Raw genomic sequence first — 25,975 nt, 5'->3', positions numbered from 1 at the left:
AGCTCCAATATCTGCCACCCCAGTCTTAGTCAGTGATGGAAAAACCATCTCAGAACTGTCTCAATTGGCCATTTAAGTTTGATAGTATGAGACTGGTTGATGATAAGCAATGCATCGTAAAACTTTCAGATGGAAAGGAGAGTGTTTTGTGGACCATTTGTTTGTGGGTATATGTGTGTGGCAGTTTTAAGTTATTAGTTCTTAAAATGTTTTAAATGGCAACAACTGAACCAAAAATCTGTCAGAGAATTTTGAGACTCATTAAAACCAAATTCAATAAGAGGAAAAACAACAACAACAGTCTTCATCACCTAAGGTCAACAATGACAATGGAGCAATCACTATGGAATACTCAAAATAAAATGCACAACGTTTGTGCTGAGGAAAGGAGCCGATGCTTTGTGTGGCTAGTTAGTATGCAAGCCTCTTTTTAAGAAATTATCTCTTCCCCTTAATGAGAAGAATTGGTGGGAGGGTGATTCCTCTGTGGCCCCATGAATCAACAGGAGAAAGTTGGGCCAACTGTAAGCTGTTCCAGGGAAGCTTGATTCTGGAGCAAGTGACCCTGGGATGATGAAAGCCATCAGGGGCACTTTTTGCAAGCCTAGCTGCATGGCAAGTGGCAATGATGGCAGCAGTGGTGGCCTCTTGGCAGGTGGCTGGCTCTGAGAGTCACTGTGCTTCCAGCTTCTTCTTCTGGGGGGCCTTTGGTGTGTCCTTTGATTCTGGCTGGCCCCCACAACTGGTCCTCCAGTTTTTCCCAACCCCATTTAGTCAGCACCCGCCTTCCCCATGGCGTTCCAATGAGTTCTCTTTTGCTTTGCTCTTTTTGATTGGGCTGGTTTGTTTTCATTGTTAGAAACAAGAGGGAACCAGCAAAGGAGACTGAGAAGCTGATTGGAGAACTGAGAAAAAGGAGATTTTTCTGGAAGCCTGTGAAAAAATGGTTTGTTTCAGGAAGGAACTGGCCAAGAGTTTCAAACTTCAGGGCGAAGTCAAGCAAGAGAAGGAGTGAAAGGTAACTCTTAAACTTGCCAATTCGGAGGTCAGTATCCAGGAGGAGTGTGTCCAGCAACAGGGGAGCAAGGAGTACATGCCAGGTGGAAGGAAGGAAACCCTGGGTGTGCAGGAGCTGCCTGAGGCAGCTTGGCTGCGTGGAGGGAGGTGCCGAGGTGCCACCTGTCTGCCAGGTGCCCAGGACCGAGGGTGAGCTTTTAAGGAATAGAGAAACTGTAGAATGTTCGGGGGCTCAAAGGAAAGCCAGAAGAAGGAAACTATAAAGATATAGACAAGGTGGAGGGGATCACTGGGCTTACACTTTTTAAATGTTTACTAAGTGTGGCAGTTCAGACTAAAGAATCTGCTTGTCATGCGGAGACCCAGGGATTGAACCTGGGTTGGAAAGATCCCCTGGAGAAGGGAATGGGTCCCACTCCAGTATTCTGGCCTGGAGAAGTCCATGGACTGTATAGCCCATGGGATTGCAAAGAGTCGGACACGACTGAGCGATTCTCACTTTCACGCCACCAGTACTCCTGGCTGGAGAATTCCATGGACAGAGGGGCCTGGCGGGCTATACAGTCCATGGGGTGGCAAAGAGCTGGACCCCACTAACACTTCTTTTTTTTTTCACTCTAAGTATCAGACAAGTTTCCTGAGGAGAAGGCGTTTCAAAGCAAAAGCAGAGGGAGGGAATGGCCTGGGACTGGAGGAGGGACATCCTCTTCATGTGAGACAGAAGAGGGAAGAAATGGGGGAGATGGTGGAGGCGAGGGAAGGCGAAAACGCGGAACTTGCATTGAATGACTTGAATCCGGGGTGTTCAGCAGTCATTGATTTCAGCTGGGATGAACTAAGGTGAGTGAATCACAAAAACACCTGCCAGAGAGAAGGCCCGGGGCTGAGAGGAGAGGTTGGAGGAGGTGGGAGAGTGCGGTGAGCTCGCTGCAGGCCCGAGCAGGCCAGTCAGAAGCCAAAGCGTGGAGGGCCTGTGAGGAGTTAGTCTTGCCCAGCCCTCAGGCTGAGGGTTGTGTATGCCAGCAATCTTGCCTTGGGACCAGGGAGACAGTGTCGCTGTCCATTGTCCCCAGATGCTGCCCACAGGTGGAAAGTAGAGACAAGCCAATTCTAATTTTTTGAGCCCCTACTGTAGCAAGGACCTAATGTGGCCACCAACTCTGAGGCACCAGGAATGGAGCTGGAAATCATGCTCTGGGCTTTTTCATTTGTTAGTCTGTTCTGCCTTTTAAATGTAGCACCATCTTGCTAATCTTAAAAGGGGGCGGGGGGTGGTGGTAGTAAATGTATCAGCTAAATTTTCCCATTGATTGTTTAGCTTTTTTTCTTGAATAAATGTTTAATTTTGGAATAATTTCAGATTTAATGTTAATAATTTCATAAAGGTTGCAAAGAGGGCCCTATATACCCTTCAGTCAGTTTCCCCTAACGCTACCATCTTACATCACCATGTCATAATTAAGAAATCAACAGTGGTATAAATCACTGCAGATGGTGACTACAGCCATGAAATTAAGACAGTTGCTCCTTGGAAGAAAAGCTATGACAAACCTAGACAGCACATTAAAAAGTAGAGACATTACTTTGCAAACAAAGGTCCGTCTAGTCAAAGCTATGGTTTTTCAGTAGCCATGTATGGATGTGAGAGTTGGACTATAAAGAAAGCTGAGCACTGAAGAACTGATGGTTTTGAACTGTGGTGTTGGAGAAGACTCTTGAGAGTCCCTTAGACTGCAAGAAGATCCAACCAGTCCATCCTAAAGGAGATCAGTCCTGAATATTCATTGGAAGGACTGATGCTGAGGCTGGAGCTCCAATACTTTGGCCACCTGATGAGAAGAACTGACTGATTAGTAAAGACCCTGATGCTGGGCAAGACTGAAGGCAGGAGGAGAAGGGGACGACAGAAGATGAGATGGTTGGATGGCATCACTGTCTCAATGGACATGAGTTTGGGCAAGCTCCAGGAGGTGGTGATGGACACAGAAGCCTAGTGTGCTGCAGTCCATGGGGTCGAAAAGAGTCGGACGTGACTGAACTGAACTGATAATTGTGCATAGCTAAATTGCAGAATGTACTGATTCCACTGGTTTTTCCCCTACCGTCCTTTATCTGTTTCAGGCTCAAACCCAGGATCCCCGCATAGTATTTAGTATTTGTTTTTTCAAAAGTAGGACTTAACTCTGTGATATTTCTCCTGTACAAGTTTTACAAGAAGAGTTTGAACTTTTCAGGCTCATCAGCTGAACCAGTCTGGAAAGCTTAAACTCTGATTGCATTTCTTTTATTACACTAATTTGCAAATCAAATACACATACACACAAACCTTACATTTCAACTATAGTTTGTTGTTCATCGGTCTTTAAGGACATAAACCATAAATTATATTTATTATATTTATATGTTTTAACACAGTTTCTTATAAATTCTCCTTAGTTCTGGAAATAAACGTTTGCAGTCAGCACAGTTGGATCTGCTCACACACCCCTTGGGATAAGGATGGGGAGGGAGTTTTCCATGTGTGCCTGCCCATGATGAAATGCATTTTTAAAAGCGAAAAAGAGATGATGCCATCTATCCAGCTAGCATTTGGTGTTTCCTAAGGCTTTTTTCTTTTAAAGATAAATATAAACCAGGCAAGAGTAAACGCTCCTCTTTTCGGTCACATCTTAGTTTTCTGTTGCAAGGTCTCAATTGTGCTACAGCGGAGAACGCATTTCCGATTTTTAAATACAACAACCCTGGAGATCGCAGCAGAGAAAGCGAAATCAAGACATTTCAAAATCTACTTTTGTGCTCATCATTGCTTTTCTCTCCACCAAAACTAATCTCCGTGCGACCCAGATGGGACTCGAACCCACAATCCCCAGCTCCGGAGGCTGATGCCTTATCCATTAGGCCACTGGGTCACCACAGGATCCGGGTTCTCACACCGTCCTCTTACGCGATGCCATCATCGTGCCCCGCCCCCGCGCTCTGTGGCCTCACGTCAGGCTGCGTGCGATTTGGGAATCGCCCCCAGTGGCTGCAGCACGCGCCTGCGCCTTCGGCCTGGCCCGCCGCCCTAGCCCCTAGGCGCATGCGCGTGAGCTGCCTCGGCGCCCTCGCGCTGTTCTGGTACTGCTTGGCAGGCACGCAGGCGGGTCTGGGTATCTGTGGGAGGGGCGTGCTTTTCATTAGGTTCTTTCGGGAGGTTCTTTTCGGGAAAGTTCTCAGTCTTGACTGCATACTAGACGCTCTTGCGGGGAACTCTAAACAAAATTCCAATGCCTGGCCTCCCCCACCCCCGTTCTAATTCTGTTTACCGGGGCAGACCCAGGCCTCTGCATTTTGGCATGTCTGCCGCCTTCCTCTAGCGTGAGGTCCCCACAGCCTTCCCGTCCCTAACAGTCTCCCCCTTCTCCTTTGCTGCTTTTATTCTATATACGTTAATTGGATAACTTTTTATGTGCTGGGAACTGTTGGGGGTTTCCAGGGTGAACAGGCTTTTCTGTAAATCTGCCCCGCTCCCCTACCCACCTACATCCGTATTTCTCCCCATCTCTTCTTTCCCTCCGGATTAAAGGGAAAATAAACATAACAAGGTCCTACATACAAAATAATACGAATTTTGTTTTTACCTTAAAACTAGATCTTGGATAAAGATTTAGAGGTTTTCTGGTTCCATGCATAATACCTTTTTGCTTGTTGCACGTAAATGTGCTGATTTTTTAATTTTTTAAAATACTTCTTTTTCTTTTTAGACACATAATAACCTGTTCACTGTAAAATTGTATAAATAGGAGTAAGCCAAGGAAAGAAAATGGAAACTGACTATAATTCTAGTGTTCAGTTCTGTCGCTCAGTGGTGTCCGACTCTTTGCGACCCCATGAATCGCAGCATGCCAGGCCTCCCTGTCCATCACCATCTCCCGGAGTTCACTCAGACTCACGTCCATCGAGTCCGTGATGCCATCCAGCCATCTCATCTTCAGTCGTCCCCTTCTCCTCCTGCCCCCAATCCCTCCCAGCATCAGAGTCTTTTCCAATGAATCAACTTCGCATGAGGTGGCCAAAGTACTGGAGCTTCAGCTTCATTCCTTCCAAAGAAATCCCAGGGCTGATCTCCTTCAGAATGGACTGGTTGGATCTCCTTGCAGTCCAAGGGACTCTCAGGAGTCTTCTCCAACACCACAGTTCAAATGCATCTATTCTTCAGGCGCTCAGCCTTCTTCACAGTCCAACTCTCACATCCACACATGACCACAGGAAAAACCATAGCCTTGACTAGATGGACCTTAGTTGGTAAAGTAATGTCTCTGCTTTTGAATATGCTATCTAGTGTTCAGAGTCAACCACTATTAACATTTTGGTGTGTTTCTTTCAAATTTTATGTGTCTGTGTGTCATGTCAGTTTTACTACCTGGGGATCCTGAGTCCTCCAGGAAATACTTTTCATGGACACTAGGACATTATCAGTGAATAATAGCTAATCACACAGCAACGATGGTGCAGACGTGATGGTAAGTAAAACTGCCACATTACTGAGTCCAGGCAGTCAGACTAAGCTAGTAATAATCGTTACGCTTCACCTTTGTGCAGTGGAGGTGGGGGGGTCGGTTGTTGGCCAGCTTCACTTAAGAACATCTTTGACAATCAGTTCATTTCAGTTGCTCAATCATGTCCGACTCTTTGTGACCCCATGGACTGCAAAATGCCAAGCCTCCCTGTCCATCACTCAGACTCATGTCCATTGAGTCGGTGATGCCATCCAACCTTCTCATCCTCTGTTGTCCCCTTCTCCTGCCTTCAATCTGTCCCAGCATGAGAGTCTTTTCTAATGAGTCAGTTCTTCGCATCAGGTGGCCAAAGTATTGGAGTTTCAGCTTCAACAATCAGTCCTTCCAGTGAATATTCAGGACTGATTTCCTTTAGGATGGACTGGTTGGATCTCCTTGCAGTCCAAGGGACTCTCAAGAGTCTTCTCCAACACCACAGTTTAAACCCATCGATTCTTCTGCGCTCAGCTTTCCTTATAGTCCACAACTCTCACACCCATACATGACCACTGAAAAAACATAGCTTTGACTAGACAGACCTTTTGTTGGCAAAGTGATGTCTCTGCTTTTTAATATGTTATCTAGGTTGGTCATAACTTTTCTTCCAAGGAGCAAGCATCTTTTAATTTCATGGCTGCAGTCACCATCTGTGGTGATTTGAAGCCCGAGAAAATAAAGTCTGTCATTGTTTCTACTGTTTCCCCATCTATCTGCCATGAAATGATCTTAGTTTTCTGAATGTTGAGCTTTAAGACAACTTTTTCACTCTCCTCTTTCACTTTCATCAAGAGACTCTTTAGTTCTTCTTCGCTTTCTGCCATAAGAGTGGTGTCATTTGCATATCTGAGGTTATTGATATTTCTCCCAGCAGTCTTGATTCCAACTTGTGCTTCATCCAGCCCAGTGTTTCTCATGATGTACTCTGCATATAAGTTAAATAAGCAAGGTGACAATATACAGCCTTGATGTACTCCTTTCCCTATTTTGTACCAGTCTGTTGTTCCATATCCAGTTCTAACTGTTGCTTCCTGACCTGCATACAGATTTCTCAAGAGGCAGGTCAGGTGGTCTGGTATTGCCATCTCTTTAAGAATTTTCCACAATTTGTGGTGATCCACACAATCAAAGGCTTTGGCATAGTCAGTAAAACAAGTAGATGTTTTTCTGGAGCTGTCTTGCTTTTGTGATGATCCAACAGATGTTGGCAATTTATTTATTTTTTTTTTTTAAGGATTAGAATTTTTTCAGTATTTTAATGAGAACACTTTCTCACCATCTTTAAATAGAAATGACTCCCACTTTTTACTCTGAAGCTGCTGGGCTGTCAGCATTTCTTCGCTTCCTGGTCCGTGGGGTTCAGAAGCCACCGTACAACCAGCTCACCAGTGCTCTTCAGGCACGTGTTGGACATGTCCTCCTCTGTTGGGAGACCCTGGGGCAGCTTCAGGGGCTTGATTCTTATCAAATGTTTAACCACTTTCAGCTTTGCATTCACTGAAGGGATATTCTTGTGAACTTGAGGAGTGTGTGCTTTTTGTAACCCAAGCATCTTTATTATATCTTTCTCCCAATATGGACGTCTTTTTGCACTTTTTATTCTGGTAACAATATGCAGTTTATGAGGCTGCTGTGGATCCCCACCGTATTTTTCATGATCTTCAGGTGAAGGCCAAAAAACTTCATCTGGAATTCTTGACCTCGTAAATTTGTGACGAATCCAGTCTGTACAAACAAGAGGTTCCACACCTTTTGTTGCCGTTTGTAGTCTCCCTGGGGGCCTCCGAACTATTGAGCGCAAAATCCCTGCCATGGATGTGATGGCTGTTCTCCTTAGAGGCAGCAGTTGCTACAAGTCTCTCAGCCTTAAGTTAACCACTGAGGAGAACAGGAGCCGAGGAAGCAGATGTTGGCAATTTAATCTCTGGTTCCTCTGCCTTTTCTAAATCCAGCTTGAACATCTGGAAGTTCGCAGTTCACATATTGCTGAAGCCTGGCTTGGAGAATTCTGAACATTTCTTCACTAGCATGTGAGATGAGTACAATTGTGTGGTAATTTGATCATTCTTTGGTATTGGAACGACAACTGACCTTTTCCAGTCCTGGGGTCACTGCTGAGTTTTTCAAATTTGCTGGCATATTGAGTGCAGCACTTTCATAGCATCATCTTTTAGTATTTGAAATAGCTCAACTGGAGTTCCATCACCTTCACTAGCTTTGTTCGTAGTGATGCTTCTAGGAAGCATCAAGGCCCACTTGACCACATTCCAGGTTGTCTGGCTCTAGGTGAGTGATCACACCATCGTGGTTATCTGGGTCATGAAGATCTTTTTTGTAGAGTTCTTCTGTGTATTCTTGCCACCTCTTCTTAATATCTTCTGCTTCTGTTAGGTCCATGCCATTTCTGTCCTTTATTGTGCCCATCTTTGCATGGAATGTTTCCTTGGTATCTCTAATTTTCTTGAAGAGATCTTTAGTCTTTCCCATTCTATTGTTTTCTTCTATTTCTTTGCACCGATCACTGAGGAAGGCTTTCTTATCTCTCCTTGCTATTCTTGTAACTCTGCATTCAAATTGGTATATCTCTCCTTTTCTCCTTTGCCTTTAGCTTCTCTTCTTTTCACAGCTATTTATAAGGCCTCCTCAAACAACCATTTTGCCTTTTCGCATTTCTTTTTCTTGGGGATGGTCTTTATCCCTGCCGTCTGTACAATGTCACGAACCTCTGTCCATAGTTCTTCAGGCACTCTATCATATCTAATCCCCTGAATCTATTTCTCACTTCCACTGTATAATCGTAAGGGATTTGATTTAGGTCATATCTGAATGGTCTAGTGGTTTTCCCTACTTTCTTCAATTTAAGTCTGAGTTTGGCAATAAGGAGTTCATGATCTGAGCCACAGTCAGCTCCTGGTCTTGTTTTTGCTGACTGTATAGAGCTTCTCCATCTTTGGCTGCAAAGAATATAATCAATCTGATTTCGGTATTGACCATGTGTAGAGCCTTCTCTTGTGTTGTTGGAAGAGGTGACACTATAAGAATTATTAATTTAAATCCCAACCCTTGAATACATGTTTTTAAGATTTTATGTGACAAAATGGGAATTATGCATAAATCACTTCTACCAGATAACCAAAATTCAGTGAGTGTCTCTTGGGGAAACATTCTGTGCAGTGTTTGAGTTATAGGCTAAACTCGTTGCCTTTTCGATGGAACACAGTTCTTACTTGAAAGAATGGCTGACAGACTATGATTATTCAGACTTGGCCACACTTGAGTTTGCCTCTCTGGTTCAGCTTCCTTCTCAGGCTCACATCATCATAGCACACAGTCCATTGGAAGAGAGGGGATATCTCACAAAAGTCTCAGTAAATATTTTACTGTATTCTGTTACATCTTCATCAGCAAAGCAATTCCTGTGTCTGGGGGATGGAATGGGATTGGTTTAGGCTACACTAGGCCCTCTCCTGAATCTCCATCCCAACTACAATAGGAAGGTTTGAGTGGGTGGGGTCTGTGTTTTCCCAGGCAAGGCATCTGTCAAAGGCAACTTTCACTGTTGACAGTTTACTTCTGTTTCAGGTTGTTCTCAGGTGCAAGTACGGAATAGTGGTCAGAGAGCATGGATCCTGGAAGGACAGGGCCTGGGTTTGAGTCCTGTCTCTGCCATTTACTCCTGTGTGCATGTGGACAAGTTACTTAACCACCCACTCTTCTCTTCCGTGAAATGGAGCAGATAATAATGCTACCTCACAGAGTTGTGAAGATTAAATGTATTCACAAAGATAAAAAACTTGGAACACTTCTGGGCACATAGTACCCAATATGTATTCGTAAGCAAAAGAAGACACACTATAACTAGCTTAAACAACAAAGGAAGTGTACTGGATGATGTATTTGCAAAGTCATATAATTGCAGCCTTTTGAAGTAAGGTAGGGTATTGATCAAAGTTTTCATGATTTCTCTCCAATTGTCTTACTGGATTTCCAGGATTCACATCTCTCAGTTGAGAACAGAGCCTGCTTTCCTACCTCTCATCATTAAACAAAAGGTATCCGGCTTCTCAACTGAATGAATTTAGGTCACATGACTGCCCCTGAACCATTCACAGTAGCCTGGAGAATACCATGTAGTGACTGGTTTAGAGGTGAAATCCCACAACCTTGTGCATTTAGGGGGGGTAAGATTATCCTGATTGGTTATGTGGAAGTAGAAGGAACCTCCATGACTCTCATTACTGTTACACAATGAGTGAGGCTGGCAAAAATGCCTGCAGGAGGGACAAAGTTCATTGTTTGAATCATAGTAAAAAAAGAAAAAGCCAATACAGCTTTTCTTAAAAATACCCTTCTCAGGATACAGAAAAGCTGCGAAAAGAAAGTGGACCATAATCCTGAGGTTCTGATGACTATCACTGAAGCTTTTTTTAAATTACAAGAAAATGCAAACATTTTATTTGAAATATATAAAATATAGCATAGATCATTACTATAACAATTGATGATCTGAACACAGAATAAATAATCGCATATAAGTTCAATTGTCTTGAATTTGATGATTATGGTGTGGTAATATAACAGAATGTCCTTATTCTTACAACATACAAGCTGAAATATTTAGGGGTAAACGGACAAGATTTCTCAAACTTACTCTCAAATGGTTCAAAAAGTAATATGTAAAAGCCATGTATATATAAATAGAGGTACACGTGCATGTGTGTATACATATATATATACATACACATCAAAATAGTAAATTAACATTTAACAAATATGGATAAAGATTTGCAGTTCTTTTGTATTTCAAATTATTAAAAATAAGACTGGAGAAGCAGGCATTAATAAAGCTTTTGTTAACATAGTTCTGCCTTCTATGCAGTCTTTTATGACACAAGTTAAAAACAGTAACTAACAAATGCAGCACATATCTGCCTTATCCCTCCCCTGCTTGATGTCCAGAGACCCCGGCAAAGTTCTTTCTGAGTCCCATCGGGAAAAATGCATAGCAATATATTTCTTTATTAAGATTTTTAAAGAGAATTATTTTGGGAATCATTTGTGGTACTTAGTTAAGGCAAACACTCAGGAAAACGACCAGCCACCACACCGCGGTAAACCCATGCAAAGAGCTGACCCTCCGACCAAGATGGACAGGGAACCGGCCCTGCGCGCTGCATGCCGGGATCTGGAGTTTTTCTTCTCCGCACTGCAAGGCTCTCAGGGATCGCGCGGCCGCTCCCTTATCTCGCGATGCTATCCTATCTACTTCTGGGCCCTCTGACCCCTCCCCAGCTAACGTGTTTTTCAAATCCACCAATGGGCGTATAGCGTAAGCTCGAACCAGCCAATCGGAATGCGGAGCCACCGGGAAATTTAAATCGCGCCGGCCGGCTGCACGAGCCACACCGTCCTCGGGCTGACCGTGGTAGACGTTTGGAGGCAGTAGATCCCGCAGCTTGTGCGCCGCGCACAGCCTCCGGTGGACGCTTGAGCTTGCTGTGTAGGTAACGAACTGAGGTCGCAGTGCAGGTGGAGCGACAAAGGCTGGTCCTTAGGCCGCTCTTGGATTGCTGGAGGCGGGAGGGGAGTCCCGGGGTAGACGCCCGGCCAGGCTTCGGCCTCTCTGGTCGATGAGGCCTTGGGGGCGTAGTTCGTTGACGAAACGGGTGTTTCACTGTGGATGCGAGTGCATGGGCTTTAGTGCCCGAGGCCTTGCGAACCGCTGCAATCGCCTTTGAGTAAGAATTATTAGAGTCAGGCCCGAGAACGAAAGCCTCGGTAGGGGGCCCGACGCCTCTGGCTCCTCCTCCGCGGGTTCCCGCTGCTGCTTCCCCGAAATGGGGGTGGGGAAGGGGGTAGGGGAGGGGACTGCAGATGGAGGTGGCAGTTGGAAGTGCTATCTCTTAATTTGTAGGCCCTGGGTTGGCTGTGTCACGATTTCGTAAAAGAACAGAATGGAATTAAAGATAGCCACTTTGAAGGAGGACTTTTGTGATTTTTTTGGGAGATTGCTCTTAAGTAGGTGAGTTTGAGTGGAACGCAGCTGATAGAGCCTAATTTAGTGCATTCACTCAGAATTTCTGGAAATGAAAACGTGCGAGATGCTGAACTGCGTCGCAGGTGTTCAGGGTGGGCAGGAAATTTTATGAAAGTTTACATAATGTTAACGACGAATCAGATTTTTAAATATTTTCAAACGTGCAGAATGTATCTGTTTGGGCCGTTTAAAGCCAGTAGAGCCTCGGAGAAGGCAATGGCACCCCACTTCAGTACTCCTGCCTGGAAAATACCATGGACGGAGTAGCCTGGTGGGCTGCAGTCCATGGGGTCGCTGAGAGTCGGACATGACTGGGCGACTTCACTTTCACTTTCATGCATTGGAGAAGGAAATGGCAACCCACTCCAGTGTTCTTGCCTGGAGAATCGCAGGGACGGGGGAGCCTGGTGGGCTGCCGTCTATGGGGTCGCACAGAATCGGACACGACTGAAGCGACCTAGCAGCAGCAGCAGAGCCTCCAGATCTGAATTTGTGGCCCGTACGACATAGATTTTAACTGTAACCTTATATCCCGTACGTTGTCTTCAGTTAACTATTCATGGATCCTATATAGAGTCTAGAGCCATGCTGTGCAGTGTGATAGTCACCAAAGGCGTGTGGCTAGTCTAAACTGAGTTAATGCTGTAAGCTTAAAGTACCTGCAAGATCTCGAAGAATTAGTATGAAAAAAGAATGCAAAATAGTTCAGTAATTTTTTTGATGTAATGTGTTGAAGTGAGAAAATAGATATTGGAGTAAATAAAATATATTATTGAAGTTAATTTCATTTGTTCCTTTTTGCTTTTAACAATCGTGGCTACTAGGAAGCTTAAATTTATACAGCTTGCATTATATTTCTGATGGACAGCACTGCTCCTGGAAGCCTCAGCCCTTCAGAGGGGAGGGGCCAAATATAATTTGGCCAAAACTCATGTTCCATAGTGCTGAAAAAGGAAGTTCCTCCTCTAGTATGGAAATACGGATTGAACGTGTATTTGATAATTCCCTTAATGCTATGTTATTGCCAAACAAAGTGATAAAAAGGAAATTTTTTTCTCTCCCCTATCTTGCAGCTTTCTCCCTTTGTCTCATAATCATGTCCACCAATGAGAATGCTAATTCACCAGCTCCCCGCCTTCACAGATTCAAGAACAAGGGGAAAGACAGTACAGTGAGTACCTTCTGTTGTTTTTCTAGTATTTTTTAAATGGTAAGGTATTTGGAAAGAGCGTCCACACTTTGAGTGAATTTAAAAAGTTGTCTTCACTTGGCACCTAACACTGATGTAATAGGTGAGATGATACGTTATCTTTTCTCAAGGAAATGAGGCGGCGCCGAATAGAAGTGAATGTGGAGCTAAGGAAAGCTAAGAAGGATGACCAGATGCTGAAAAGGAGAAATGTCAGCTCTTTTCCTGATGATGCTACTTCTCCACTGCAGGAAAACCGCAACAACCAGGTGAGGATATTTTAGTTTATGAGTTATGGTAAACCCAGAAAATCAATATGAGGCCTTTCTGAGATATTTAAATAACATGTCTTAGCTTTGTGGGTTTTAACTATCAAATGTGAAGATCTGTCTTTGTGTGCTCCTGTTCAGTAATTCTGATGGATTATCTTCCCCCCGCCCATCCTCTGTAATCTGTGGAAGCTGATTCCAAGGTTGTCTTTAGCTCTGATCTCCCCTTCAAGTTTCCCTGCTTTTCCAGTTGCCAGCTTTTACTTTGAGTTGGCCATTCAAGTGTTCAGTGAAAGTATGTCCAGAACCAACTTTTTTTTTTTCCTGCCTTTTTTTTTCTTTCTCTCCCTTTCCCTTCCTCCCTCCCTCTCTTTTTTTTGTAGTTGTCACCAGCTTTTTTCAGGTCTTTTTCCTCAGCTGTCTCTTGATTTTCTTTCTGTGCCACTTACTGTTTACCTAAAAGTTTTCTTAAAATACTGCTTAAAACATCTTAGAAATTTTATGATTCTAAATCCTTTTTAAAAGGTTTTTTGGAAATTAGACCCATCCTAGAGTTCTACTCATGGAGACTTCGTGATTTTATCAGAAGTCAGGGAAAGTTGCTCAGTTGTGTCCAACTCTTTGCGACCGCATGGACGATACAGTCCATGGAAGCCAGAATACTCTAGTGGGTAGTCATGCTCTTCTCCGGGGATCTTCCCAACCCAGGGATTGAACCCAGGTCGCCCATATTGCAGCTGGATTCTTTACCAGCTGAGCCACCAGGGAAACCCCATCCTACATTTTTAAATTTATCTTTCATCTTTTAAAAATATTGGGCAGTTTCCTGCTTTTTCCCCCCACATTATGCTTTCCTTCAGTTCTCCTCATTTTATCAGTGTTCTCCCCCCCCCCCCCCCCCCCCCGCCCCCCTGAATTCGACCTGTGTTGTGTTTTTCAAGTTTTATACTCAAATCTCATCTTCTCTTTGTAGCACTTCTAGGTCATCCTAACAGGAAAAATGCTTCCTTCCCAGAATTCCTACAGCACCCCATTCTGCACCACAAATGAAGAGTAAATTCTGTATAATGCTATATACAGTGTTTTATATATATAATCATTTGTTCTGTGGTGTTTAGATTTTACATTGTCCTTGTTGTAAGGTTTTAGGGAGAATGTGATACTGTCTTTTTGAGTTAACTGTAGCTTGGTTCGCAAATGCTGCAGTTAACTCCAATATGTAGTTACTACCTATAATGTTTATGTGTGCATAAATACCACATAAACCGGAGGGGAAATGCATGGATAACAACTTTAGCTTTTCAGATTCCCAGCACATTGCCTCTAACTCTGTCCCTTTTCCCCTAAAAGCATATCTGAATACAAGTGATTGAGACTAATGTAAGAATAACCTTCGCAGTGCTCTAGTTCATTTTTTTTAACCTATTCACAGCTACTTTTCTTAGTGACTAGATGCTGGGATACTCCATCACTTAAGATATCATTTGGTCATGACACCTAATTTGAGGATTGTTCTATATATTAAATATTGAATATTTAACAGGCGAATTTAAATGTGGGACTAAACTTTAGTAACTGATTATAAACAGAAATGTCTTCGTGTTGGGATTGCATTGTATTTAATCTTAAAAATGATAATTTGAAAATTAATTTCCCTGTTCTTGTAGGGCACTGTAAATTGGTCTGTTGATGATATTGTCAAAGGCATAAATAGCAACAATTTGGAAAGCCAGCTCCAAGCTACTCAAGCTGCTAGGTAAGTCTTGTCTTCTGTAGCATGAGTAAACTAAGAAATCAGCCTTTTTACATTTTTTGGTGGGAAAGCAATGGCAGGTGGTGCAGAGTAAAGGTTAAGCCAGGCCTAGGCCAATTTTCATTATAATCTTTCCTAATCTAAAATTTTCTGTAGTTGCCTCAAATTACATCTACCTCCAGTGATAACTTTAGTGTACTTCAGAAATGTTTTCTTGTCACTGGCATTTCAAGTCAATGTCAGGGAAAGGAGGAATTATTCAGTAACTGGGATTACCACATTGATTTAGAATGGTTCATCCATTTAGGAAATAAATATATTCTATTTATTAGACTCTTCCCACCCACCATACACAGCTATCTGTGACATCCATAATATAAGGATTGATGATCTCTGTAGCCTCACAGTGTGGGGAAAAGCAGGTCCAATTGGCAGAAGATCAGGGGAAACGTGTGTGTCCCCACCACTGGCCAGAGTAATGCGGATTAATGGACTGTGATGGTATCGTATGTCAAAGTTTTTAAAAAGTGGTAAGATCTGGAGTAGATTTCTGCAGAGAGAAGGGTTCTGCGTCATTGGTAATATTTCAGTTTTGGGAAAAGTAGTTTACGACACTACCCCACCATGCAAACAGTCTGTCTGCTCAGCTCCTCTTAAATTCCAGGATATGTCAGCATTTAGTCTTCACTGTAAAAGGTTACTTAAAGTTCTAAACTCTTGGATTAAGATGCATTTTATTTTATTTTATTTTATTTTTTTAATTTTTATTTTTACTTAATTTTACTTTACAATACTGTATTGGTTTTGCCATACATTGACATGAATCCGCCACGGACGTACATGAGTTCCCAATCCTGAACCCCCCTCCCACCTCCTACCCCATATCATCTCTCTGGATCATCCCCGTGTAAGATGCATTTTATTTATTTATTTTTTTCTACTTTTATTGGTTTTGCCATACATTGACATGAATCCACCACAGCTGTACTCATGCAAGATGCATTTTAAATTGTGTTTTTTATATGAACTTGTTTGGTCTCGAGTTGGCGTTTTAAATTGTGTTTTTGTTTTTATTTTTTTCCTCTGGTATGAACCTGTTTGGTTAATCACCTTCAACTTTTGTTTCTCTTTTTGCTTACCCATAGGAAACTGCTTTCTAGGGAAAAACAGCCCCCTATTGACAACATAATCCGGGCTGGTTTGATTCCAAAATTTGTGTCCTTCTTGGGAAGAACTGATTGTAGTCCCATTCAGTTCGAATCTGCCTGGGCCCTCACTAACATTGCTTCTGGGACTTCAGAACAGACCAAGGCTGTGGTGGACGGAGGTGCTATCCCAGCATTCATTTCTCTGTTGGCATCTCCCCATGCTCACATCAGTGAACAAGCTGTATGGGCTCTGGGAAACATTGCAGGTACTTGGATTTGAAATTGGCTGAATGTCTCCAGTCATACTGAGGTTGGCATACGTGTCTTAGTGTGTTTGTTGCGTCAAGACATTGGTGTACTCTGTAACGGAAATTAATGGCACTAGACAGGTGGTAGTGGTTGACTCAGCCGCCTTCTTTTTTTTTTAAGGTGATGGTTCCGTTTTCCGAGACCTGGTTATCAAGTATGGTGCAGTTGATCCGCTCTTGGCACTTCTGGCTGTGCCTGATATGTCGTCTCTAGCAGTAAGTTACTTAGCATAAGTCACGTTTCTCACTGATTCTCATTTTCCTACCCCCCTTAAAAAACCACTTCATTGCGTGTTTCTTTTCCCCCCAGTGTGGTTACTTACGTAATCTTACCTGGACGCTTTCAAATCTTTGCCGCAACAAGAATCCTGCACCCCCCTTAGAGGCTATTGAGCAGATTCTTCCTACTTTAGTTCGTCTCCTGCATCACGATGATCCGGAAGTATTAGCTGACACCTGCTGGGCTATTTCCTACCTTACTGATGGTCCAAATGAACGGATTGAAATGGTTGTGAAAACTGGGGTTGTACCCCAACTTGTGAAGCTTTTAGGAGCTACTGAATTGCCAATTGTGGTAAGTTGATTTTCAAATGAGAGTATAAAGTATAAGGAGCACAATTAGTTGGTACTAATATTGACATATTATATATTTTAGGCCATAATGAGCCTCTTACCTGTCAAAACTTTTAGGGTGTAGAGATTTTGAGTAGTGCTGGAATAGATAAAAGATAACTGCCAGCGTCAACTTTTTTTCCTTTCAGACTCCTGCGCTCAGAGCCATAGGAAATATTGTCACTGGGACAGATGAACAAACACAGGTTGTAATAGATGCGGGAGCACTTGCCGTGTTTCCCAGCCTGCTGACAAACTCCAAAACTAATATTCAGAAGGAAGCTACATGGACAATGTCAAACATCACAGCTGGCCGCCAGGACCAGATACAACAAGTTGTGAATCATGGATTAGTCCCATTCCTTGTTGGCCTTCTCTCAAAGGTACTGTAGCCTTAGGACTTAAATGGGCAGGCACTTGGTAGAGTTGTATTTCTTAAGATTCTTAACATACTAATGCTGGGTTCTGTTTAACAGTCCTTTGCTAAATAATAGTAGCCTTTTTACTTTAGCTTGGATAGAACCAATTGAAAGTCTTAATCACTTTCTTCTAAAACAGTAGTTTTGGAATCTTATTTTTATGACCATTCTAAAATAAACCTGTTTCTTTATGTTAATTAGGCAGACTTTAAGACACAAAAGGAAGCCGCATGGGCTGTGAACAATTATACAAGTGGCGGAACTGTTGAGCAGATCGTGTACCTTGTTCACTGCGGCATAATAGAGCCGTTGATGAACCTCCTAACTGCAAAAGATACCAAAATTGTTCTGGTTATTCTGGATGCCGTTTCAAATATCTTTCGGGTAAGGCTTAACAAGACAGCATTTGTTTGAATTTGGACTCGATAATTGGTTTACTATTTAGATGACAAGTGAGGGGCAGCTAAGTTTACTCAGTTCACCGCAGAATCAGAAAACCTGTTTCTGTGGGCCACACTCTGGATAAATGATGTGGCAGAGGATTATGAGAGAGAAAAAGGAGATGACAAATGCATGATGTGACCTGAATTGAGGCCAGGTACGTAGATGATATGCTGTTCATACACATTTATTTTGTCAAGCATTAATTCCCCTAATTTCATACTAAACTTCGGTGAAATTAAATTTGAATGACCTGGTTAATTATATTTTTCTTTTGGTTCCATTCCCAACTGATCGAAGTGTGATAACACATGGCACTTGATCATAATGTTTAATGTTTGGTAGGTCAGCATTAAAAAACAACTTTAAACTTCTGAGTATGGAAATTTTTACATATCAAAGTTGAGTTTATAGTAATGATCCCTGATGTATCACCTAGCTTAAATAATTTGTCAACATTTGCCCTCTCTTTCTCCTCACCCTTCAGTCAGTTCAGTTCAGTCGCTCAGTCGTGTCCGACTTTGCGACCCCATGAATCGCAGCACGCCAGGCCTCCCTGTCCATCACCAACTCCCGGAGTTCACTCAGACTCACGTCCATCGAGTCAGTGATGCCATCCAGCCATCTCATCCTCTGTCATCCCCTTCTCCTCCTGCCCCCAATCCCTCCCAGCATCAGAGTCTTTTCCAATGAGTCAACTCTTTGCGTGAGGTGGCCAAAGTACTGGAGTTTCAGCTTCAGCATCATTCCCTCCAAAGAAATCCCAGGGCTGATCTTCAGAATGGACTGGTTGGATCTCCTTGCAGTCCAAGGGACTCTCACCCTTACCTTTTATTCTATTTTGAAGCAAGTCAGTTATTTCATTTTTAAATATTTATGTCTCTCCTGAAAGTTGAGGACTTTAAAAACATAGCTAGCCATGATAATCATTTGTGTATATACCTAATAGATTCTTGATATCAACAAATAGTCCAGTTAGGGGTTATTACCCTTGAACAGTGGTTCTCTTGCTTGATTTCCATACACCTTGGGATTATCTGGGGTGTTTTTATACCAGTAATTTTCTATTCCCATCACAGACCAGTGGACCTGGATATAGTGTCATTTTTTAAGTTACCCAAGTGATTTTGATACACAGAAAAGGTTGAGAATTATAGTAAGATCTTCGTGGCTGAAAGCTACAGAAGTAGCTGTGAAGAGCAAGTACAGATCTGATTCCTTTGAATTGTTAAATGTGAAGTTGAGTTTTATCTCATAGGGTTGTGAAGGAACTGCTGAGTGTTTATTTCTGTCTGATATATGTTGATAGTCAAACATAGACATTGTTTTCTTCATTAGAGAGTTCATTCAAAGTTTAGACTTCTAAACTTGGACTTTTTTTCAGGCTGCTGAGAAACTAGGTGAAACTGAGAAACTTAGTATAATGATTGAAGAATGTGGAGGTTTGGACAAAATTGAAGCTCTACAAAACCATGAAAATGAGTCTGTGTACAAAGCTTCATTAAACTTGATTGAGAAGTATTTCTCTGTAGAGGTGAGTAAACTGGTACTATTAATAGCTGGGAAGGTTAAGCCCCATAAGATATTTTTCCCTTAGACTTTCTTAATGAGTCTTGATAGACGTAGTAAAATATCCGTGTACGTATGGTATTGCATATAACATACATATTTGTTTCTCTAATGTTTTGCTTGATAATAATACCATCTTTTGACTTGAAATATTAAAAAGTCACCAGTTTACTTTGGAATGAATAGCCTCACGAATCTTAGAATATCTTGAGAGTCAGTTTGTATAGGAGTTGGAGAAGTGGGCCAACCCCACAGCCATCCTCTGGCCTAATAGGCTGTTTTCCTCTTGCCTACTGAAAAGTGACAGGTTAAGGAAATCTCTTCTTCTGTTACTGTAGTAGCATTTTAAAAAGAAACTTATTTTTGTCTGTGATGGGTCTTTGTTGCTATGCAAGGGCTTTCTCTAGTTGTAGCGAGAGGAAGATATTCTCTAGTTGCGGTGTGCGGGCTTCTCATTGCGGTGGCCTCTTGTTGCGGAGCACAGGCTCCAGACCGTAAGGGCTTCAGCAGTTGTGGCTCGTGGGCCTAGTGGGGTCTTCTCCAACCAAGGATCGAACCCATGTCCCTTGTGTTAGCAGACAGATTCTCAACCACTGGACCACCAGGGAAGTCCCATAATTTTTTATTGAAGTATAGTTGATTTATAATGTGTTTTAATTACTGCTATACAGTGAAGTGATTCAGTTACACATACATATATTCTTTTCCATTATGGTTTATCATAGGATATTGAATATAATTCTCTGCTATACAGTAGGACCTTGTTAATCCATTCTATATATAAAAATGTACATTTGCTAACCTTGACCTGCTGCGCCATCTCTTCCCCCAGTCTCCTCCCACTTGGCAACCACCCGTCTTCTCTGTGTCCATGACTGTGTTTCTCTTGGGTGGATGGGTTCATTTGTCTTGTATTTTAGATTCCGCATAGAGGTGATACGTCTCTCTGACTTACTTCACTTAGTATGATAATCTGGTTGCATCCCTGTTAGAGTAGCATTTCTTAACCTATTCAGAACCTTCCCCTCTCAGGCAAACTTCAGTAGCCCTCCTTCCACTGTTTGAGAGATTAAAATATGGTTCAAGATTAAAGGTGAAATATGCAAGTGAAGACCTTAAGGTGTTATGCTAAGTGAAATGAGACAGAGTAGGACACACACCATAAGATTTTTCTTACGTGCGGGATGTTTGGGCGGGGGGCACAAACAGTATGTCAGCTCACAGAATAGGTGGGTGGTTGCCAGAGGTTGAGGGTGGGAGAAGTGAGTAAACTGTTTGTTTTTGTTTTCAGCTTAAATAAATTGAGATGAAAGAAAAAAGCATAAATATAGATTGCTAGGCAGCTACCTCTTAGAACTGTGCCAAATTTATGGGATTCTGTTGTTTTGTTTTTAAATACTTCCAGGAAGAGGAAGATGAAAATGTTGTGCCAGAAGCTACCTCTGAAGGCTATGCATTCCAGGTGCAGGATGGCTCTGCCGGGACCTTCAGCTTTTAGGCGCGCCCCCGAGGCTTAACGCCGTTTGTGGTGCCCTTTGTTTGGTATAAGTTTGTCTTACTGTTTCTCTACCAAGAACTCTTTTTAAATGTGGTTTGTTACTGTAGCACTTTGTACAACAAAACTATACTTGAACAGTTCCAAACTGTACATACTGTGTGAAGCTTCTCTCAGTCGGTTTCTTATTTCTATGTTCCTCTGTGGAATTTCATATCTTGCAGTGTCCTGTAAATAAAGATTAAATTCCACCCTTTTCTTTACTTCACCATGCCAGTGTGTTACTTTCTAATGTAGAGTTCTCACAGGTGGCAAATGAAAGGGAGTTGAACTGAACTCATGTGACTCTAAACTGGGGTGTAGTTCTGGTGTCAGGCAGCATTTGATGTAAGGTTTGTCGTGTCATCAAGAATACAGAATTGATCGCTTCCTGTGTGCTTCTGAATTGTGGCTTTGCTCTACACTGCTTCCCCACTTGGTTGGTGAGAAATGGCCCTTGGAATGTCATAGGACATTTTTCGCTGGACAGGTTTTTCACCAAAGAACAAATACAATTTCCCAGAACCCCTCAGCCAGTGTCTTCTTAAGTCATACTGGCCACTAGGATAAAAATCTTAATTTAATCTTAAATTTCTCCTGGAGTCACAAGTGGAATTCATTCCTCCCAACTTTCAAGGCTGAAAGTGATTTCAGGGCTGTACCTGGGAAAATTCGATTGGTAAGGGGTGAGGTCCACCTATTGAGTCTTGTCCTTTTAATTCCCAGGTGCAGTCTGGGTTGTGAAAGCCACTACGTTAGCAGAAAAGGAAGGGGTCAGGTAGAGTTTTTAACTACAATATCCCAGAAGTCTCAGGAAAACAAAACGCATCTTTAATATACTACTGTCAGTTTCCACTTTTCAGATTATTGGAAAAATGAGCAAAGATAAAAGCTATGATGGCGGGCATGGGGTGGAAGACGCAAATTGAACACAATTTATGACCTACTGTAGTCAATAAGGGCTACTGTATTCAGTAAGACAAGATAGTTCTTCAAGTTGGTCGTATAATGTAAGCAATTGCCATTTACCTTCTCAGTGGGTCCAAGCCCTTCCCCTAGTTCATCGACATACACTTTAATACATTTTGCCTTTTGTAGATAACAGGGTTTTTTTAAGTTCTCTTCTCAAAGGTGGTCGTCTTGTTGGGGAGCAGAAACGCTTCAGCTGATGTGTACTTAAAGCACCTCCAACGGCCGAATTCTCAACACGGAACGTGAAACCTGTTACAGGTGCTCCTCTAAGTGCAGGGCGCCTTGTTTGGAGCCCTGGTGTTTTCTGTTTTCTCTCTGCAGTCTTCCAGACAGGAGGACAGAAGGAACCAGGCTGGAGCTCTGTCCTCCCTTCCCTGCTTAAGGCTCGCTTGCCTCCCTTTTCCCTCCCCTTCCCCCAACGTGAATCCCTTCTTGGTTGCTGCATCCGAAAGTCTTTACCCTGAGAAAGTGAACCTGCACATCCTAGGCTTTCACTTTAAGGTAGATGGAGCTTTATGGTTTTAAAGGGACTAGTGTAACACAGTTTGATAGGAGTATAAGGCCTGGATTTGTTAGCATGAAGGCATGACTTGGTGAAGTAATGGACAGGAGACAGCTGCTTTCCAAAAATACATTTTCATATTTTAGATAAAATTCCTAACATACTAGTTTCCTTGAAAATCCAGAGAGGCATTTGTATGTTTTTATTGAACTTAACTAGATAAAATCTAACGTTTTTATATTCAGCTTGATTTTAAGAAGTGACAAAACAGCCCCCCAATTTTCCCTCTTGCATTAAAGGATAATTTCTAAATTATGGGCTTCCCAGGTGGCTCAGTGGTAAAGAATCCACCTGCCAATGAAGGAGACTCCATTCAATCCCTGGGTCAGGAAGATACCCTGGAGTGGGAAATGGCAGCCAACTCCAGTATTCTTGCCTGGGAAACTGTACGGACAGACGTGTCTGATAGGCTACAGTCCATGGGGTTGCAGGGCTGGCCACAACTGAGCATGCGTGTGTGCACGTGTGTATTACATTAATACACTGCATTTTTTAAGCTTTAGCCATTTTAAATCTCATCTAGATTTTAATAAACCATCACTGCCTGTGATGACTTCATTTTTGTATTGTCATAAGGAAGATGGGAAAGCAAAATTTCAGTCAAATATCAAAGTACTGCTGACACTTAATTTGCTTGTTGAAAAATCTTCAAAAAGTTAACATGAGGAAAAGATTGAACATCGGTGCTAAGTATTTCTCGAGTGTTTTTAAATTATTTTTTTATTGTAGTATAGTTGCTTTACAATATTGTGTTTCTGCTATACTTCCTGGAGTATTGATTCTTTAAATTGCCAGTGTATCTTGGCTTTAAAATCCTATCAAGCAACTTGACTATTTTTAAAATAAGGTAGGAAATAAACTACGAGCAAAGCTGGTGGAGGTGATGAAATTCCAGTGGAGCTATTTCAAATCCTAAAAGATGATGCTGTGAAAGTGCTGCACTCAATATGCCAGCAAATTTGGAAAACTCAGCAGTGGCCACAGGACTGGAAAAGGGCAGTTTTCATTCCAATCCCAAAGAATGGCAATGCCAAAGAATGTTCAAACTACCGCACAGTTGCTCTTATCTCACACGCTAGTAAAGGAATGCTCAGAATTCTCCAAGCCAGGCTTCAACAGTTTGTGAACCGTGAACTTCCAGATGTTCAAGCTGGATTTAGAAAAGGCAGAGGAACCAGAGATCAAATTGCCAACATCCTCTGGATCATCAAAAAAGCAAGAGTTCCAGAAAAACATCTGATTTCTGCTTTATTGGCTATTCCAAAGCCTTTGATTGTGTGGATCACCACAAACTGTGGAAAATACTAGACCACCTGACCTGCCGCCTAAGAAATCTGTATGCAGGTCAGGAAGCAACAGTTAGAACTGGACATGAAACAACAGACTGGTTCCAAATAGGGAAAGGAGTACATCAAGGCTGTATATTTCAACTGTGCTTATTTATCTTATATGCAAGAGTGCATAATGAGAAACACTGGGCTGGATGAAGCACAAGCTGGAATCAAGATTGCAGGGAGGAATATCAATAACCTCAGATAAGCAGATGACACCATCCTTACGGCAGAAAGCGAAGAACTAAAGAGCCTCTTAATGAAAGTGAAAGAGGAGGGTGAAAAAGTAGGCTTAAAATTCAACATTCAGAAAACTAAGATCATGGCATCTGGTCCTATCACTTCATGGCAAATAGATGGGGAAACAGTGGAAACTGATGGACATTAGGGGCTCCAGAATCACTGTAGATGGTGACTGCAGCCATGAAATTAAAAGACGCTTGCTCCTTGGAAGAAAACCTAACAACCAACCTAGACAGCATATTAAAAGGAGAGACATTACTTTGCCGACAAAGGTCTGTCTAGTCAAAGCTATAGTTTTTTCAGTAGTCATGTGTGGATGTGAGAGTTGGACTATAAAGAAAGCTGAGTGCAAAGAATGGATGCTTTTGAGCTGTGGTTCTGGAGAAGACTTGAGAGTCCCTTGGACTGCAAGGAGATCCAACCAGTCCATCCTAAAGAAAATCAGTCCTGAATATTCACTGGAAGGACTTAAGCTGAAGCTGAAACTCCAAACTTTGGCCACCTGATGAGCTGACTCTTGTAAAATCCCTGATGCTGGGAAAGATTGAAGGCAGGAGGAGAAGGAGATGACAGAGGATGAGAGGGTTGGATGGCATCACTGACTCAATGCACATGAGTTTGAGTAAACTCTGGGGGTTCGTGATTGACAAGGAGGCCTGGCATGCTGCAATCCATGGAGTTGCAAACAGTTGGACACAACTGAGCAACTGAACTGAACTGAGAAAATAAACATTTGTTTTCTCAAGGCTGTTTTTTTTTTTTCTTCTCATCCTCAACCTTTCTGTGACTGCCTCATCCCTGAAAAGAAATTCTGGATAATTTCTTGTTACAGTACATCCTTGTTAAATAGGAGTTTTGCTTCAGCATTAGGCATCTTAAATTGCTCTTATTTATTTTGCACTTTCCAGAACCAAGTCAATTAAAACCAAAATTGTGCTCATCAAAGTGGCATGTTCCTTTCCATTCTAAATAGCCGTTTTGTTTGTATGGGCAGTTGGAAACCTCGTGAGCCACAGGACCCCAAGTTCAGAAGGCCATTAAGGGAAGTGTAGCTGGCTGCTCCTTCCCTCCCTCCACCCTTGCTGAAGCTTGCCAAGACCCAGCTGGCTGATTTTGCAAAGCCCTTGAAATATGTCATTAATGGTGCTTGCTTTTGAGATTGGGCTGTTGACCTAATTTGTGATGAACAAAACCTGGCCAAATCACGCCGTGCTCCCCTCCCCCCAGGGAAAGTGTTCGTGAAAAGTGTTTAGCAACATCACCGATTTAAATAACCTCAGCTAATAAAGATGATAGAAAACACTCAAGCTATCAAGTAGGATTTTTTGAGGACAGAAGAGCAGTTTAATTTTGAGCATTTGTATGTTAAATGGCATGTTGTTGGCATAGTTTGAAAGCAGAATTCTGGTGTCTATAAACGCCCAGTTCCTCCTAAATATTTGGGACAGTTTCATAACACTGTGTAGGAGTTGTACACAGCAAACCCTCTTAAATTGATCAGTTTGTGCATTCCTCTCAGGCTTTTCACAATAAAAAATGTCTTTCCCTGTTCAAGTTCCTAGAGTGGTGCAATGGAATGGGCTATTAATTAGGAGCCAGATCAGCCTAAGTTAAAATCTGTCTCTACTGTATTTTAGTGAATGTCCTTTGGGTTATTTATGTAGCCCGCAATCCCTGATGGGCTGTACCCTGAAATAGGTTACCATATAATATCTGATTACCATATAATAGCAGTATGCTAGGTAAATATTGTAGTCATAGAACACCTATTCCCCACCTTTTTTTTTTTGAAATGTTTTCCAATTTAATTCGAATTTACATGAATAAAACTAACATTATACCAACAAATATGACAAAAAAGTATGACAAGCTACTGAAGCCAAAGAATGATATATAAGTAATAGCGTCTGGGAAACCTGGAATTGACTATCAAGGCAATCCATGTAACTGAAGCTTAATTTCAAAATATTCAGTTTAAGTTTGAGAGTTTCTTTTATCTGCTTCATCATGATACTGACATGTGGTTACATAGAGAT

At 42.2% G+C, this 25,975-nt stretch overlaps 2 protein-coding genes and 1 non-coding gene across 4 annotated transcripts; 1 reads left to right on the top strand and 2 right to left on the bottom strand.

The window, feature by feature from the left end:
• Positions 1-3,853: 3,853 nt before the first annotated feature.
• TRNAR-CCG (transfer RNA arginine (anticodon CCG)) lies at positions 3,854-3,926 on the bottom strand. The gene has a single exon. It is a non-coding gene; the product is annotated as a tRNA-Arg (tRNA).
• A 2,866-nt stretch (positions 3,927-6,792) lies between these two features.
• On the bottom strand, positions 6,793-7,455 carry LOC114116956 (large ribosomal subunit protein uL30m-like). The gene has a single exon (XM_042256187.2). The coding sequence runs from the start codon at positions 7,363-7,365 to the stop codon at positions 6,880-6,882; it is 486 nt and encodes a 161-aa protein (XP_042112121.1). The 5' UTR covers positions 7,366-7,455; the 3' UTR covers positions 6,793-6,879.
• Positions 7,456-10,954: 3,499 nt separating this feature from the next.
• Positions 10,955-21,060, top strand: KPNA2 (karyopherin subunit alpha 2). Of its 2 annotated transcripts, none has more exons than XM_004013035.4 (11): positions 10,955-11,052; positions 12,663-12,760; positions 12,910-13,047; positions 14,715-14,803; positions 15,946-16,214; positions 16,378-16,472; positions 16,567-16,830; positions 17,018-17,251; positions 17,489-17,671; positions 19,113-19,262; positions 20,703-21,060. In XM_004013035.4, the coding sequence occupies exons 2-11, from the start codon at positions 12,686-12,688 to the stop codon at positions 20,793-20,795; spliced, it is 1,590 nt and encodes a 529-aa protein (XP_004013084.1). In that variant the 5' UTR covers positions 10,955-11,052; positions 12,663-12,685; the 3' UTR covers positions 20,796-21,060. The 2 variants fall into 2 exon arrangements, with proteins under 2 accessions (XP_004013084.1, XP_012041735.1); XM_012186345.3 differs by having other exon boundaries at positions 10,955-11,056.
• The last annotated feature ends 4,915 nt before the right edge of the window (positions 21,061-25,975 follow it).

This window comes from Ovis aries, chromosome 11, assembly GCF_016772045.2.
Source record: "Ovis aries strain OAR_USU_Benz2616 breed Rambouillet chromosome 11, ARS-UI_Ramb_v3.0, whole genome shotgun sequence".
NCBI lineage: Eukaryota > Metazoa > Chordata > Mammalia > Artiodactyla > Bovidae > Ovis > Ovis aries.
The sequence above is the reverse complement of the archived record's forward strand: the minus strand, read 5'-3'. Positions and strand labels throughout refer to the sequence as shown.

What these genes read in the sequence shown, in the direction of transcription:
- LOC114116956 (XM_042256187.2), bottom strand. Translation starts at nt 7,365, where the DNA reads ATGGCAGGGATTTTGCGCTCAATAGTTCGGAGGCCCCCAGGGAGACTA.
- KPNA2 (XM_004013035.4), top strand. Translation starts at nt 12,686, where the DNA reads ATGTCCACCAATGAGAATGCTAATTCACCAGCTCCCCGCCTTCACAGA. An exon ending in ACAAGGGGAAAGACAGTACA is followed by an intron (nt 12,761 to 12,909) that starts GTGAGTACCTTC and finishes TCTTTTCTCAAG; the next exon opens with GAAATGAGGCGGCGCCGAAT. An exon ending in AGGAAAACCGCAACAACCAG is followed by an intron (nt 13,048 to 14,714) that starts GTGAGGATATTT and finishes CTGTTCTTGTAG; the next exon opens with GGCACTGTAAATTGGTCTGT.